The 18170-nt window shown below is 38.1% G+C and overlaps 1 protein-coding gene across 4 annotated transcripts in view; it reads left to right on the top strand.

Annotated features, from left to right (window-relative positions):
- MCM3 (minichromosome maintenance complex component 3) overlaps window positions 1-18170 on the top strand; it is a 53315-nt gene that overhangs the window by 28917 nt on the left and 6228 nt on the right. For all 4 annotated transcript variants that reach the window (XM_087949147.1, XM_087949146.1, XM_087949148.1 and 1 more), the window contains exons 2-15: window positions 2193-2305; window positions 4224-4432; window positions 5038-5168; window positions 5486-5724; window positions 6337-6445; window positions 7270-7423; window positions 7925-8056; window positions 11486-11694; window positions 12454-12628; window positions 12808-12934; window positions 14006-14156; window positions 14621-14761; window positions 15923-16026; window positions 16778-16869. In XM_087949147.1, coding sequence (XP_087805273.1) covers window positions 2229-2305; window positions 4224-4432; window positions 5038-5168; window positions 5486-5724; window positions 6337-6445; window positions 7270-7423; window positions 7925-8056; window positions 11486-11694; window positions 12454-12628; window positions 12808-12934; window positions 14006-14156; window positions 14621-14761; window positions 15923-16026; window positions 16778-16869 — 2050 coding nt within the window. In that variant the 5' untranslated portion in view covers window positions 2193-2228. The remainder of the gene's footprint in view (window positions 1-2192; window positions 2306-4223; window positions 4433-5037; window positions 5169-5485; window positions 5725-6336; window positions 6446-7269; window positions 7424-7924; window positions 8057-11485; window positions 11695-12453; window positions 12629-12807; window positions 12935-14005; window positions 14157-14620; window positions 14762-15922; window positions 16027-16777; window positions 16870-18170) is intronic.

Raw genomic sequence — 18170 nt, 5'->3', positions numbered from 1 at the left:
GCCTTCCATGACTAACCATAACTCTTGGATGCAGGACTTCTATGAAATACTTGTGATGTAGGATAACATTTAAATTGATCAATAAAATCATGAAGGATCAAACTTGATTGTAAAGACTACCTTGTTTTTGCTAGTCAGTTTTTGGCTACAACTCCTCATGATCCTTTGCTATCGCCCATGCTAATTATAGAAAGTTGAAATCCAAAACATCTGCTCTCACCTGAAACAACATGATAAACAAGATACAACATATATAAATATACAGTATACACAACTTATACAACATGATACACAAAAGGAAAGGATAGGAATATTATAAATTCCTTAGCAAGTTGTTAAATGAATCACTGTGGTTGTTAAGTTAGCAACATGGTTGTTAAATGACTGTGCCTTCTCCATTGATTTTGCTTGTCAGAAGGACCCAAAAGCTGTTCACATGACCCCAGGACACTGCAACTGTCATAAATTTGAATCAGTTGCCAAGCATCTGAATTTTGATCACATGACCATGGGGATGCTACGTTGGTTGTAAGTGCGAAAAATGGTCATACATCACTTTTTCAGTGCCATTGTAACTTTGAACAGTCATTAAGTGAACTGTTGTAAGTTGAGGACTACCTATATATCCTCTTTGTATTTATTTATTTTGCATTAGATGAAGACTTCCTTCTTTTCACTGTGAGAAAAGCCAGGAATTTTCCCTAGGAGTAAAGCCAGGAATTTTCCCTAGTTAAGGGCCAAGACAACTCCCAACTGCACATGGCTTATTAAATGCTTTTGTGGAAGTGGAATTGTGCCTCATTGTCCTCAGTAATATAAGTTGAACTGGGAGGGGAATAACTATTATCATGTTGGAAGTTCTTTATCACTTATTGTTCCAGAGCAGCAGAGAGTCCTCATTTTATTTAGAATTGTAAACATCTAAAGAGTTACTTAGTAGTAGCGTTTCATTTTTGGGGTGAAATTGGGAAAATTGTGCACTTTTATTAGAAAGGTGTGCTCTGAGTTTTGTGAAATGGGATGTTTATTGTCAATAGCTTTTTAGGTTCACTTCTGTATGTTCCTTGTAATTTTTGTAGATATCCTGAATTCCATTACCTTTCTTCCAGTGAATGCAAAGACAATTTGCTCTGTACCAAGGGTGTCAAACTCACATCATGGTGGCATCATGTGACATATCGAGACTTTTTTCCTCTTCACTAAACCGGGCATGGGTGTGGCCAGCATGTGATGCATCTGGCCTGTGGACTGGGAGTTTGACAGCCCTACTTTACACATTTTTAATTTCCTTTTTTGGATTGGGTGACCAACTCTGTTATTTGTCACAAATTATATGATTTTTTTTTTTAAAAAAAACCTCATTTAAATCAAATTAAAAACTGTGGCTTAAATTGTAAGAAAATAATCTTGGCTTTTTATCAGGATGCAATTTTCCACTTGTATTAATGTATTATTTTAGCAAAAGTAAATAATACTATGTTAAATATGCTATTTTAAGCTTATACTGTATGTGGATCCCATATCATTAGAATTTTTATATTAACTTAATTTCTGTAAAAGCAGAATTTAATGATTGTAGGTTTTGAAAACCCAACATCTTTTTGTAGTACTTTATTTTACTTTTTTTAAAGCAGTCTGCTCTGAGATGTATCTAATCAATTCTTTCGTAGTATTTTGCATATAAAACCAGCTATATCTACTGCATTTATCTGCCAGTTACAAAACCATGTTATGCATGCTCTTCATTTGTAGAACGAGAGCAAAATTATTTATTTAGAGGATGCATAGTGCTCTAAAACATGCAGGAATGCAAGTATAGCACCTGTTTCAGTTCCATATAACAGCTGCATCTTTCCATGGGTTTGTGTGGCTATTGTATGCAGCTGCTGTATTGATGCTGAAAAAGTGGTTTGTAGACAGGTGCTATAGTACATAGTCCTATTAAAGTGACTGCAGAAAGAGAAAGTAGTTTAATAAATTTGAGCATGATACAATTTCACTAAATAAACTTGATGCAAAACTTTAAGCATCATGATATTATTCTCCACCCAGATTTCATGAGAGGAAACACAATGCAGCTTTATTTAGGCAACATTGAATAAACCATGAGGAAATGGAAGGCCTCTTGGCCACTTTCAGAATAAATGAATTAATATTGTCTAAACAGTTCTTCTTACCTACCCTCCTTCCAGGAAGATCAGGGAATTTACCAGAGTAAAGTCCGGGACATGATTAATGACAATGGGCATCGCCTGATTGTGAATATCAATGACCTCCGCAGAAAAAATGAGAAAAGAGCCAGTCGGTAAGAATAAGAATGTTAGCAAAATATTTGTTCTGCCCTCTCCCCATTTCTCCATACAGAAAATGAACCTGGGGTAGCTTAGGCATGTCTTCCAGTCCTTGTCTCATTTAGGAGTTTTTGGAGGCAACCATGCTTTGTGTTAAAATCACCCTGGACCATTATTTTCTTTTGTGAACCAAACAAAGAAATTTCTCAATAATCATAGTCTGTACACACAAAGCCATCTCTCTTCTGGTAATTACGGTGTCATTGAATCCCTACAGAACATTTTTATAAGTTGTGCCTTTTATTCTGATTTAATACAATGGTTGGCCCACCTATGTTAAATGTTTCTGGTGACACACTGATAAACTTTATGCAATCTAATTTAAGGCTATCATAAGTCATGTCATCCCAAGACAAAATGCTGTTATTTAATGGCAGTTTTATTACATGAAGGTTACCATCATGGGAAGGAATTACTATTTGCAGAGGTAATTTTGCTTATACATGAAGATTGTTGAATGCTTTTACTTACCATGTTTCTGGTCTTATTTAAATTTTTAGTCAATGACTTGAAGAAATGAAGTTTTGATTTGAAGAATCTGGAGATTTTAGCTTTTATAAATAAGGCAGAAGAATGGTCCATTATACATTATCTGTGAAATATTTAAAAGTCAAAGCTAGATCATTTGGATTATGTTAACAAATTGAGAAATTTAATCTGCTTCTGCGTTGGCAAAATAAAATGGTGTCATTGAATCCCTACAAGGTGGCCTTGTTGGTTTCTCAGTATGTAAAATAATTGCCAGAGAATTTGCTGGAAATCTTCAGTCCATGTACTAACAAGGCCAGCTTGGAGGTTTTTGAATACAAATAAAGTTGAGCAGTTGCTGTAATCAGGCTTTTCTAATACCACAATTTCACTGATGTGCATAGAATAATAAAAAGCATTAAAAGAGCATCCATAACTCTTTATTCTATTTTTGGAATGTTGTCAACAATTGTAACGTTGTTATATGTTAACCCATCTGGTCATTAATTTATACATTCCTTCAGTTATACAATAAGGCACAATCCAAATATTCTACAGTATTGGTCTTATTGAAAATAACAGTTCTCGGTGACAATCAAAATACCGTGCCGGGCGTATAAGACGACTGGGCGTATAAGACGACCCCCAACATTTCCACTCAAAATATAGAGTTTGTTATATACTCGCCGTATAAGACTACCCCTCTTCCACACACCTTCCACTTTTGCACTTTTTTTTTTTTTTGACGCACTTTTCTGCTTTGGACAATTTTGAAATGAGCTAATCCAATTTTGAACCAAGAATATGCAAATAGCTATGGAGTTTAGAAATGAGTTTTAAAAATATTTTTCATTGCTTACCATTAAGCGCAAAATATGTTGTAAATAAAATGAGAACACAGGAAACGTTCTCTTCTCAATACAGCTGATCTCTCTCTCTCTCTCTCTCTCTCTCTCTCACACACACACACACACACACACACACACACACACCAAAAACCCGGACACTGAAAAGGCTGCCAAGGAACAGTATATTCAATGCCTTCTCTTTAATCAAGAAACAAGGAATTCCTTAACGGTATCTTTTCTAACTTTGTAAAATTAGTGTTTTTATGGCTAGACTTCCTCTGATGCTTGTCACTGAGCAAATGAGGGTCTAATTTTTGATCTTTAACTATGACTCAGGGTGATAGCAAAAGTTCCAGGTAAGTGCAGTATAGGAAAATTTAAAGATGATTAGCATACTTAAAGATTACCAATGCAATCTTTATTTTGAAAGGGACACTGGGAATTAACAACATTGGTAAGTTTTGATAGGGGATGTTTAATGAGAATTGTTTTCCTGTTACGATATAGGCTTTTTCTGACAGGACAATAAAAAAACTCTTGTTCATCTTTGGTGCAGTTTGCTGAACAGTGCCTTTGAGGAGTTGCTGGCTTTCCAGCGTGCCCTGAAAGACTTTGTTGCTTCTGTGGATGCTACATATTCGAAACAGTATGAAGATTTTTATATTGGGTTAGAAGGCAGCTTTGGATCTAAACATGTGACGCCTCGGACGTTGACATCCCAGTTTCTCAGCTGTATTGTCTGTGTGGAGGGTATTGTTACAAAATGTGAGTGAAGCAGTCTGTGCACTAAAAGATGTTCAAAGCAGTTTTGATTCTAAATGGGTGGGATATGATTGGTGAACGGTTCTGTTTAAAAAGCAATAAATCCTGCAGTTTTAGAAGTCTTTGGGACGTTGGAGGAGGAAGGAACATAGTGATACCTGCTTTCCTGTTAACAATATATTATCCAATGTACTCTCTCCAGGGTTTGTAAGAGAGTGAAATAAACACTTAAGTAAGAATTGTTCCAGTAAAGCTACACATTATACATTCAGTATCAGTATGCTGTTGAGAATATTATTCAAAATAATCATTTGGAAGTACTTGTGTTAAATATGTTTGTGTTTTTCAAGTACTTAGAGCAGATTGCAATACATTTAAAAAGATCCTCAGCTGTTACCTTTAAAATGCTAGTCTAGGAATATATTGAAATAAATTTAATGGGATTGAGTAGTGCAATTGATGTGAAAAGTCCTAAATAATATATTACAACATAAACATGCAATGTTTTGCAATCTAGCATGGGAACATCTGAAGTGAGTGTTCAGATTGAGGGCTGGCTAGTTCCTTTCTTTATTTCCAGATGCTTTTTTGTTTCTATCTCCGTGTAGGCTCTTTGGTACGCCCAAAGATTGTTCGAAGTGTGCACTACTGCCCTGCTACCAAGAAAACCATTGAGCGGCGATACACAGATTTGACGTCCCTGGAAGCTTTTCCATCCTCTGCTGTTTATCCCACCAAGGTGAGCTGTGTGGATTCAGAAGCCTTTCAAATCTCCTAGAAAAGAAGTGTCTCTATTATGAAAGAATTCTAAAAGATATTAGAAGGATATAGACATGTTATAGGTAAATATTCTTTGACACCAAATGTGGTACTCAGTATTTAATGCTATGTACCACTTCAGAATGTAAATAATGCTGGTGGCACAGCATGTACTCAGGAATTCAAGTAATCCGTGTAGCATATTTATATGAGGAATATAAATCCAAATCCCTTTTTTTCAGCAAGTAAACAAAAAAATATTTAAAAACAAGTAAAAAACAAAGTATGTTCTTGTAGGATGAAGAAAACAATCCTCTTGAGACAGAATTTGGCCTGTCAACTTACAAAGATCATCAAACCATCACAATCCAGGAGATGCCGGAGAAAGCTCCAGCAGGACAACTTCCTCGCTCTGTAGACATCATTTTAGATGATGACTTGGTAGACAAAGTGAAGCCAGGAGACCGAGTACAGATCATTGGGACTTTCCGCTGTCTGCCAAGCAAGAAGGGTGGTTACACTTCAGGGACATTTCGGTTAGTAGTATAAGTTGGTTTATTGGCTTTTGGTTGGTGTACCAAGCCTTGAGGCCCATTTTGCATCAAGCTCTCCAACAACAAAACCATTTTCCAGAATAATGTTATTGCTTTTGTTTTGTGGTCCTTCTAAAAACTTGGCTTTTTAGAATCTGCTTTTCCAGCGACTTTCGAGCCTTGTATTCAGGAAAAAAAAGTTGGTCTATCAGTGAACATGCTATGAACATAAAATAGTTAATGCTAAAGAAGTACAGCAATTACTAGAATGTAGTGGAAGCTATGCTCCTGAGACACCTTTTTTTTTCATTCGAAATTGAGTTTAAAAATTAAAAATTGCATTTGGAAGATTGTTATTTTTTAAATATTTGCCTTAGCTTTGACATAGCTACAGAGTCTTCACATTGGTCTGTCTGCTCAACACCAGAATCTGACAGAGATTCCTCCCACAATGTTTTTCTTCTGAAATTCAATGCAGTAGAAGTCTTAAATTAATCTGGTATTTGTTTAGCTAATAACATTTATATTATTGGTATTAGTGCTCCTATGATGCTACAGGGAAATGTTTAAACATAAAAGGAAAAATAATGATTGTATTGATTTATTTCTTTCCAGGACCATCCTGATTGCTTGTCAAGTAAAGCAAATGAGCAAGGAGGTACAGCCTGAATATTCATCTAAAGATGTTAGCAAGATTAAAAAATTTAGCAAACAGCACTCAAAGGTAAACTGGATGTTGGCATTTGACTTGCTACATATGTTCATTGAAATTCAGGTCTGTCATGTTCAGTGTTGATTTGTCTTAAAGCACAGATATGATTAATTTAAAAGTACTTGAAAATTATGAATATTTGTATTTTACTTTTTTTTAAAAAAAGTTTCAGAATACATAATAAGTGAACAAAAAGACTGAGGTTATGCAATTCATGCCCAGTACAGTTAACTGTGTTAGGCAAATAATTTATTAAATTTATATGCTAATAATATAGATAAATATTTGATTTCTGTCTTCCCCCTTCTTTGTACTCCAACTGTTTTTTTGGTATTTATAAATTTTAAAAACCATAAACCAATGTTTGCATTTGACTTGCTGTATGACATATAGTATATATGGGGCCATTCTTGCTTAAATTTAGTTACATTACTGTACATATACACCTGTTTATCTTTGGATTATATAAATATTTTGTGTGTTTTTAAAATCTTAGGGTTCTTTTTTCCAATGGCCTTTTTAAAAACGTATGCCCCTCAAATAGTTTACATATTGTAGCAAGATGACCTGTGTGTGATGCTAAACAGTGAAAGGACCATAGCCTCCTACATATACGTTTCAGTGATATAGCAAACTGTTAAGAATAATAAGAAATGAATTTAGTCTTTCTACCCCAGGCTCACATTTTTGAGGTAGCATGTAATATTTTAGTTTTTGATGAAGCAATACCTTTTATGAAGTAATGGGTAATTTCCCTTTTCTTCGTACTGCTTTTTGACTTTACTCCTATGTGGATATTCTGGTTCAGTGTTATCCCATTTGTTTCCTGCATCTAGGATGTTTTTGAACAGCTTTCAAAATCTTTGGCTCCCAGCATTCATGGGCATGAGTACATCAAGAAGGCAATTCTGTGTATGCTCCTGGGAGGAGTCGAAAAAGTGTTGGAGAATGGAAGCCGGCTCCGAGGGGACATTAATATCCTACTGATTGGTATGTAACAGAGGCCTTGTATTTGAAATGTTTCAGAAACATCGATCGTATCCTATAATAGGAGAGTATATCTGGCAATTATATAGAATTTGAGGGATCTAGGTATGTCTAATCTATCAAAGAGGAGGATCGGGAAAACCCAACTGTCTTCCAGGACTTTGGGGCTGTCACAAAGAAGAGGGAGTTGACTTATTCTCTAGGTCACCAGAGGGTAGGACAAGAAGTAATGGGTGGATGCTTGTCAAAGAGAAATGCCATCTAGAAGTAAGGAGAAATTTTCTGACAGTGAGCAATTAAGCAAGGGAATAGCTTGCCTCCTGTGGTTGTGGGTGCTCCATCACTAGAGATTTCCCAAAATAGATTGGACTGGTATCCAATCTATTTTGACTGGTATATTATAAGACCCCTTTTTTGAGCAGAGGCTGGACTAGGAGATCTCAGGGGTCTCTTCCAGCTGTATGATTCTATGTTCTAAACAGCCTGTATCTCTTGTATTTTCAGGTGACCCTTCGGTTGCGAAGTCTCAGTTGTTACGTTATGTGTTATGTACAGCTCCTCGGGCCATTCCCACTACTGGCAGGGGTTCTTCTGGAGTAGGCTTGACTGCTGCTGTCACAACAGATCAAGAAACTGGTGAGAACTTAGAAGCAAATGATGTGCAAAGGGAACAGGTATAATCAAGAGAAAAAGCAGCTGATAGTCTCACTGCAGCCCAGAGGATTGATTGATTAATTGAATCAATTTATGCCTACTATTGATGAGTTGCTTTATGCCTTATTTTAAAAATTTGAACAGCAGTGAACACAGAGCTTGAGGTATAAGTAAAACAGTAGTCTAGTGATGCAGTGTTATGCTAACATATTAAATCTCTAGCCGGAGTGAATTGGGCTAAATTTGAAATGGGATGGCAATTCCCTCTTGTCATTTGGACTGCTGGTGGCAAGTAGAATATTATTTATTTCTACATGTGAGCAGAATATTATTTGGCATGAAAGAGTGAGGATATCCTTTATAATTACATCTTGTGTATATTATAGATGAAATAGCTCAAAATCCTGTTGTGCTTTGGACTGAAAAATAAGTAGGGTCAGTCCTAGTTAGGAATTGAACAGGAAAGTACCAGGAACTCCAGTAAGTCAAATTGGAAAATAAAACTCACCCCAGTAGGCGGCAATAACAACCCACTTTCATTTTGTTGTGAATCACGATCGGGGATTGTCATGGTTTTTTAGCCACCTAGTTCTAATTGTGTGATAGTCTAGGACCTTCCTATAATATCTGAACTTTTGCTAGAATTGGTTGATCTCACATTAAGACTTAAAAGCAACAAGATATTTCCTTTAAAAAATTAAATATTTTAAATTAAATCACTTTACTTTAGAAAGATTATGGGTACTGTTTTGAGAAGTGATTGGACAGGGAGTGTGTTGTCAACTTTTGAGTTAATTACTTGGCTTTTTTGTAGGAGATGGGATAATATTACTATTTCTTTCAGAGAATGAAAGAGCAGTAGTAGAAACATGGTGCTTATGTATGAGCGATGCACTGGGCAACTTACGGAAACTAACACCACGTACTATAGGGGAGTCCAGTAAGGCGATCCTCTGACTCCACTACTCTTTATTATGGTGGTTGAAGATACTGTTAAAACATCACTCCCAATGTTGGGTATGACTTTGATTGTTATCGCATCAACAACAGAGCATCTGTCGATGACCTAGTCTAATTAGCAGAGAAGTCCACTAGGCTCCAAGAAAACTACATTTTTTGTCTGGAGGCCTCTGTAAAGCCGATATGGCACTCAATGCCAAGAAGTTTATTGGTCTTACCATTGCTAAAGATGGCAAGAGCTTTTACCCACCACCTACAACAGTGAGGGAAGTACCATCAACACTCTTGAGCCAGATAATTCCGTTCTCTATCTCGGCCTCCACTTTAAGAGATAAGATAAGATAAATTTATTGTCATTGTACTCAGAACCTGAGAACAACGAAATAAGGTGCTCTTTCACAACATACAACTGAACAACACCAAAAGACATATACAAATAACAATGTAAAACAAATTGAAACAATTAACAGTTAAAAACTATACAACCAGGATATATATATGTTAAGACCACCAGATTCATAACTTTAACCGAAAAGGCCGAGTAATCCCCAAGGATATTGGCAAGTTGGACTATCTACTCAAGCATTTGCAGGCACCGCTTAAGCTACAACAGCGGTTTAAGCTATTAAAAATATAATTAGTGCTTAAATTTATGCATGAGCTTGTACTGGGTCATGTGCATAGGAATAAGCCGAAAAAACTTAACTGTTTGATCCGCGTGGCAGTGAGATGTTGACTGCAGCTGCCCATAGACACTCCATTAGTCTACTTCCATGCCAACATCAGAGATTGAGGCCTGTGAGGTGTCTTGTTTCTCCACTTCAATCCCGCTGCTTCAGGCAATCCAGCATGAAAAGATGCCATCACATCCCACCATGCTGTTTCAAACTCTGCAGCACCAAGATGCTTTTGGCCCATTGAGGCACCTGATGAATGCAGGGTCAATGCTACAGTGGTAACAACTAAGACTGAGGTGCAAGAGGAGTGGAAGATTGCACTCTCGAATTCAATCGGCAGTCGAGAGCTGAGTGTCCTGAATATCAATGTGGCGAGCCATGAGTGGCTATTACGCCCCTCCCGAGTGTTTCCCTGTTCATATATTAGGGGGAACCAGTTGAGGAGCATGCAAAGCAACAACTGCCAGATTATTGACAAAACCTGCAGAGGAGCCTGCTGGATCCCTTGAGACAATCCCATCCTGCAAGTTTCTGAGCTGATGCGTGATACAAGATGCACACATCATAATCACATCTTACAGTGTCTTGAACAATTTTTGTCCAAACAAGGCGTCCGTCCATGTGTCGAACCAATCATCCCACCCGGCACTTCATTCATAAAACCAGATTTGATTATGGAGACAATAAACCAGCTATGGATCATGGATGTCTCCATGGTCGCCAATTACCGAATGAGCAAGACTTGGGACATCAAGGTCTCAAAATACGAACAGTCTGACATCCAATGCTTGGCTTCTTCCCACCCCACCCCCCATATTGGTGCAACATCTTCCCATAATCATCTCAAATTGGGGGTTCAACAGACCATCAGGCATGGGACTTAGGACCTTGTGCTTGAGCCACAGAGACATCATGGACTTGTATCTTCTCACCATAACTGGCTTGCTCAAGTGCTACTACCTCTACATGTGTGGTACTGGGAAAGGCTGACACTGGAAACTGGTGGACAGTGTCCTGACCTAGGCTTCCCAAGGTCATGAAGCAGACTCCTCGTCCCGATAAAACCCCTTTTATTTAGGTTAAAGTGAATTCCTCTGCAGCAAAGTCCTGGCAAACAGTCTTTCATGAGATTTCACAACTACAGACCTTTATCAGGCTTGGAGAGTTGCCAGGCCGATATCTTCCAAACACCACGCTGTAGCAGCAATTACTTGGCAAGAAGTCAAGAACAGATCTTCACCCTAATGAATTGAACTAATTGTCTCCTGCAAACACCATTCCCCTCTCGCTTCTCTTTATTCCCTATGGGAGGGGCCATTCACCATCCACCTGAGCCTTTACTCCCGAGTCGGCCCTTGTTCCTTAACCTTCTCTTGGCAGCTCTGCTCATGTGCACACTGGGAACAAGCTCCAGCTGTTCTTCTGCCCCACTGATCTTCGACTCCGAAGGCAGCTGATATGATGCTTAGCACTTGTTAGAGCTTTCCCCAAACTCCAGGACTGGCCCATGTTCCTCCCCAACCTCCTCACTGTCCAGGTCTGCCACCAGCTCTGCTGGCAGCCTACAACAGACACAGGATTTATGATCCGGCACAAGTGGCAAGTACACTAGTACTAATAGCAAGTTATTGCTCTTAAGAGGGGCTTGCCCGTCTAAAACTACATGTAACATAGCTTGAAAAACCTTAGTAGTCCAACCCTGGCTTAGAATGCATGAGAGCATTATTTAACCTTTATATGCTTTCTCTCCCTCTCTTTATTTCCCCGTCCTTAGGAGAACGTTGTCTGGAAGCTGGTGCCATGGTCTTGGCTGACCGCGGAGTGGTGTGCATTGATGAATTTGATAAGATGTCTGATATTGATCGTACTGCTATCCATGAAGTGATGGAGCAAGGTCGTGTTACTATTGCCAAAGCAGGCATTCAGGCCCAGCTCAATGCCCGTTGCAGTGTATTAGCTGCTGCGAATCCAGTCTATGGAAGGGTAAATGTGGAAGAGATTTTATTTAGATAAGCTATGTGACAACTTTTTGCTTCTATTATATTTTAGTTGATATCATATTGGTTTATTTGTTTACTGATGGCCCAGTTCTTAAATTGAGGATTTTTTAAAAGCCTGTGCGATTTTTCAACTGGTTATATGTTTCCCTGCCTGCTTTTGTAGAACACAGCAGTACTTCATTGAATTCTCCAGAGTTAGTCCATATGTTACTATTTCCTTGCACTTGGTAATCCAGATCTAGGAAGATTGGCATCCTACTGGAATATTGTCTGACCTTTTTCAATGCTGTATTTCATTGGGGTTTGTTTTTTTTGGCTTATTACACACTGCATTGTTATTGAATGTTTCTCAGCTCCATGTATCACATAGTTTCATAAGTGTACTTAGTCTGTGTAATAGAATAAAGTCTATTTGTGCTTACATTAAAAACCCAACTGAAGAAAAAGATATAATGCACAGCATATGCAAAAATAACTTCTCGTGTAGCATGCAGAAGGGAGACAAAGGAAATACAATTTCGAATTATGTGACTGTTTTGCTAAAGAACAAGTTTTGACTGAGCTTCCTCTATATCTACTGTGCTGAAAACAATTGTATAATATTGAAGCAGTATAAGATTTGGATTTTGGTGTGTGTGTCTGTAGAGATAATGTGGATTCTCCTTAACATTCTATCAGTACTGCCTCTTCTGTTTACACTTAAGAGCTGCTAACTTGCTGACCTTTCCCTGCATCTTTGCAGTATGACCAATACAAAACTCCCATGGATAATATTGGCCTTCAGGATTCTTTGCTATCCCGATTTGATTTGCTCTTCATCGTTTTGGATCAAATGGATCCAGAACAAGATCGGGAAATCTCAGACCATGTCTTGCGAATGCATCGTTATAGAGCAGCTGGTGAACAGGACGGAGATGGTGAGTCCTTGAAATCTGTCAACTGGGTCAAACATATTCTCTACAATCTTTGATAAAAAAACACTTCTGGCTCATTTCAAAAGTGAGAAAGTTCAGATTATTTTACACTGATTATGTACCGATTAAATTGATATATTCAAGATAACTCTCTGAAGAAACATTTTTCCTTACTTTTTTAGCCATGCCTTTAGGCAGTGCGGTTGACTTACTAGCAACTGAGGACCCTTCCTTTACTGAGGAGGAAGATCAGGAGCTACAAGTGTATGAAAGGCATGATGACCTACTGCATGGGCCTAGGAGGCGGAAGTAAGTATTTCCTTCATTCACAGTTGTATCAAATAGTGCATGCACATGAAGAAGAGAGATTCTGTCAGATGCTGCTACTGCACTTTGACAACTTCTTTTGGTGCCAGTTTGCCATGAACTCTTGAGGACCAGGTGGGAGTGGAGTGTATTTCAGGGGAATGAAAGTTCACCGTTCCTTTCTAAACGCAGTCTCAGGGTCAACCGCCTGCATCCCTTAGGAGACTGTTCTGAAAACAGCTCTTTGATTTAAATTTGATTGGCCATCAGGGGATCAACTATGGGAGGCAACTTTTGGGAGAAAAAAAGTTACACTTGGGAGTTTAGCGTGCAAATTTCACTTCTAGCTTCTTGCTACTATATTTCACTTGGCTTCTAGTAAACTATACCTTTCTCAATCCGATGGTGTAAAGGATAGTTCTGACTTAGAGGATAGTTCTTACTTACTCAAAGGGATCTGACAGATTCTCAGTTCAGGAATTGTTTTATAGTTGCATCCTATATTTCCACTGTCAGAGTATTAAGAGTAGTATCAAGGAACATAATTCTAGCAGCCACATTCTCTTAATGGATAGTCAATCTGTTGGTTTTAAATCCATCTTTATCTCCACTTCTCAGTATCTGCCCACAACATGCTGTTTAACTATAAATCAGTGATTCCCAGCCAAGAATTCCCAGAGATGGCAATAAGACTCCTGTTACCCTCTAATACAGTGGTTCCCAACCTTTTTTTCACCCCGCACCCCTAAAGAAATTTCACTTGAACCTTGCACCCCCTGAAATTTAGGCTTTAGGAACTACTGAACGCGTTAAATATATGGTAGGATTGAATCTTTTCAGCTATGTATGTGACGGCCACTAAATAACGATACTTAACTCTAAAATGAAAACAAAGTTAATCCATTGCATAATAAATAAAAATGCCAACATATAGCCAATATCCTATTATTTACCTGGACTTTTCTCGCACCCCCTGGAATATCGTCTCGCACCTCCAGGGGGTGCGAGCACCCCAGGTTGGCAACCCCTGCTCTAATAAATGGAAGTTTATGGATTTTGTTTGATCAAACTCAGAGAGAAGATTGTAAGCATGGAGTTCATGAGGAAGTATATTCATTTTGCCAAGATGCTGAAGCCAGTTTTGACTGAGGAAGCAGCAGCGCTCATAGCCCAGGAATATTCTTCCCTTCGCAGCCAGGAGCAGATCACCTCCGACAATGCCAGGGTGAGCCACGAATCAAGTTCTATTTTATTTTTTTTTGCAATGTGCACTGCTTTGAGAATCATAATTCAGTCTAGAAATCTTTATCTTAATGTCCAATTACATTTCAACAGGAAATCCCCTTCTGTGTGGACTAAGAAGGGATGCAGAAATGCTGCAAATTTCATGGTCTCTGTACACTGGAAAGGGTTATAAAAGAGGCCATCTAGCATGGTGTAGACTGTAGAGTGTTAGGCCAGGATTTGGGGGCATGCTCCCCATTTTCATACACCGCAATCTCATTGAATTCCCATCTAATCTAATACTTGTATGGATGGTGAAGTTTGTAGTCCATGAATAGGATCTAGCCTTAAAGAACTGTTGTACTGCACCCAACATGCTCATGTCTGTACGTGCGCACAACACTTTGAATGTTGATCATCTTTTCATCCTGAAAAGCATTAAGACTTTTACTTGCTCTTTTTCAGACTTCCCCTATTACAGCCCGAACTCTAGAGACATTGATCCGGCTCTCAACTGCACACGCTAAAGCGAGGATGAGTAAAATAATTGAAAAGCAGGATGCCAAAGCTGCTGTAGAGTTGGTACAATTTGCTTATTTCAAAAAGGTGAGTAGACAAGAGTTGTAAGAAAATAATTAAAGTTGGGCTGACCCTGAATAGTGGTTGGTTTGCATATTTGAATGTAGAAGTGTCTTCAGTACAGATAGTCCTTGATCTACGACTACAATCGAGCCCAAAATTTCTGTTGTGAAATGAGACATTGGTTAAGTGAGTTTTGCCCCATTTTAATAACTTCCTTGCCACCGTTGTTAAATGAATCACTGCAGTTGTTAAGTTAAGTGGACCTGGCTTCCCCATTGAATTTGCTTGTCAGAAGGTCGCAAAAGATGATCCCATGACCATGGGGCACAGCAACGGTCATAAATATTGTCAAACATCTGAATTTCGATCACGTGATCATGGGGATGCTACAAAAGTCTTAACTGTGGACAATGGCCATAAGTCACACATTTCTTGTAACTTGTAACTAAACAAACTGCTGTAAGTGGAGGGTTACCTGTATTCAACCGATGTTACTGATATCATTACTTGCCATGTGTAATACCTCAATTTATATGGTGGTCAGTAGATAATAAAATTAACCAAAGCCAAAGGATATGAGCAGAAGAGGTGGCATGAATTGCCCCATTTGAACATGTACAGGAATCTGCTTCTCTTTATTTGGATGCCAATGTAGGTCATTGGTTTCATTTTTAGTCATTGCCAGCAGCCGAGACTTGTAGAGACTGTAGAAGCTATGCCCATCACGAATGACTAATTACTTCTTTGGTGCGGCTGAAGTGCTTACGAAAGAGATTGAGGTTGTGCTGTAGACAGCCTTGTGACAGGATTACACAGTGTGTGAATGACCATCTGGTTTTGATCCAAAGTTACAATTCACTTTCATCAGCAACATTGTAACACGTGCTGAGGAGGCGATTGTGATAATTTTCTAGTAATTGTTTTGAGATTTTTCTTGGTAGCTTTATAATCTTATCATGGGAGATGCCGTATTTTTATGGCAGTTAACGTCTGTTGAAACTAAAATACTGGATGGTTTTATTTCTTTTGAGGCTGAAATTAATTCTTAAAACTATTAGGGATTCCCATCTTGGAGGAAGAAACATTCAGCTCCTGTCTTCCTCTATGGAACTCTGATGACCCTAGGCTTCTGGGCAGCTATTAATTGGCCCAGATATGGACTCTTTGATTTCTCTACTTTCAAAGGTTCTGGAAAAAGAAAAGAAGCGGAAAAAGCAGACTGAAGAGGACCCCGAAGAAGAAACAGATGGTGAAATGTCCCAAGAAAGGGAAGAAAGACAGAAAAAGAGGTAGATAAGAAAAGTGTTATAGGGGAACTTTAAAAAACAAGATTAAAAAATTCCTTGATCCTGCAGACATGGCAAACAGGCTGTTAGGGTTAATATGGAATTGAATAATTGCCCTTTTTCATCAGCCTGCTCAGATGGGATTAACTTGAGGAGTTGTTTCCCTGAAGCTGTATATTTCTAATGTTGGGAATCTGGTTATGCATTTGAGACCTATTGTGTCTTGCATACTGTATACTGGCCTGTTTGGGTTTGCATACTAACACCAAATACTGTTGAACTACGTCACACTTGAGAATCCTAAGATTAGTAGCTATTTCCTGTTGCCAAAACAGATGTAAAAACTTCATTTCCTCTTTATTAATGGATAGTATTATCCATAATTGTTGTTCAGAATGGCCCCTTTTCTAAGAGATGAAATGCATTTTCATCAGCCCCACAGAATAATATTTAGCCAGCAGTTTGGATTTTCTCCTAGATGTTGGGGCAATACAATAGATAAACCTATCTGGGAGACAAGAATGTATGATTAATGAGCCCTGATGTCATATTGTTGATATATCGGCTTCTGGATTTTGCCTTGTGTTGATATTGCCCAGTTCTCAACTACCATATTTTGGGAGAGTTTTTATTTGGTGCATGTTGTGTTGAGTTGCAATTATCCAATTTAAATGGCTATATAAATAATCTAAATGAATATATTTTGAAGATCATTAATTAAAAGGCTTACTATTAACTTGATGTCCTTCTACAGAAGGAAGACAGATTCCAGCAAGCAGTCACCCGCAGAAGGAGAAACACATGATCCTTATGACTTCAGTGACACAGAAGCAGAAATGCCAGCAAGTAAGTCATTTCCTTCAGACAGATAAATGAATAGATTTAGGCAAACTAAGTCCGTTCTGCTGAGTTTTAAAGTACAGTACATCCTTCTGGAGTTTGGAAAGGATTCGTTTATTTCTGACTGTCTTCATCAGTTTGACCACATCTTTCAGAGGCTCGATAGATGTGCTGTTTCCATTTTTTGGGATTTTTTAATGTTTGTAGTTTTTAACAAGTAAAGGTAGTCCTTGTTTAACAGTCACAATTTTGACTGGCAACTTGGTCATTAAGTTAAGGATTGCTAAATGAAATCACCTGTGCTTACAGTCTTACTTTAGCTGTCCTTTGCTTTACAGACCTGGAAATACCATTAATGTGAGGATTGGTCCCAAAGTTACTTTTTCAACAATATTATAATTGTGAATAGTTGCTAAATGAGCCAATCACTAAATGAGGACTATTTGTATCTTATTTCATGATATCTATCCAACTTGTCCTTTGCCAGCCTTACTTTCTGATATCTCCAATCCTTCCTACAATAACTGATTTTTCCTCCATAAGGAATCTGAATGCATGACATCCTCAAACTGAAATATATTTAGCGTGGCAATCACAGAATCTAATTATATATATGGTTATTCTTTATTATTGTTGTCCAGGATATGTGCAGTAGCCACATATAAGGTTAGGGTAGCTATATAATATACCATCTTCATATCTAGTGAGTCAGCCTTTATTGCTGCCTTTCCCAAAAGGTTTTATTGATTCTGAATGATTGGGATATTCATGGAAGCAATGGTGGACTAAAGACAGTTTCGCTTTTAACAGAGCCACTGACTGCAGGATTGGCACCTAGAAATTCCTCTCTGGGTAAATGTGGGGGGAACGACCTGGTACTGGCCATTAGTACTCCATATAGGTGTCCTCCATGGCAAGACTGGCAGATTTAATGCTTGGGGCACCAAGAGAATCAGGTTTGCCCAAGTTGTAGTTCAGGACCTTCAAATGGGCATTGAGTTTATCTACTTCCTCTCTTAATTACTTCTATAAATAGCTTGTTAACTGCTCTGGGTTATTAAGAACCTTCAGAATGACAAGTTTCATTACACTGGGTTATCTAAATGTGGGGGAATAGAGGAAAACATGGTAAGAGGAGACTTTGAAGGCTGGACAGCAGAGGCAACCAGAAGGAACTAAATACTACAATTAAAGGAGAAGAGAACTACTAATGCAGAATAAAGAAAAATATTTTAACTTTGGAAGAATTCAAGGAAGAGAAATTTCTCTTAAGATTATCTGCCAATATAAAAATGAGTTTGAGAAGA

The sequence above is a fragment of the Notechis scutatus genome, chromosome 1, assembly GCF_049901735.1.
Source record: "Notechis scutatus isolate UNSWTSFEM ecotype Mainland chromosome 1, rNotScu1.2, whole genome shotgun sequence".
In the NCBI taxonomy this organism is placed as follows: Eukaryota; Metazoa; Chordata; class Lepidosauria; order Squamata; family Elapidae; genus Notechis; species Notechis scutatus.
Note: the sequence above shows the minus strand (reverse complement) of the source record. Positions and strands in the feature narration are given on the sequence as shown.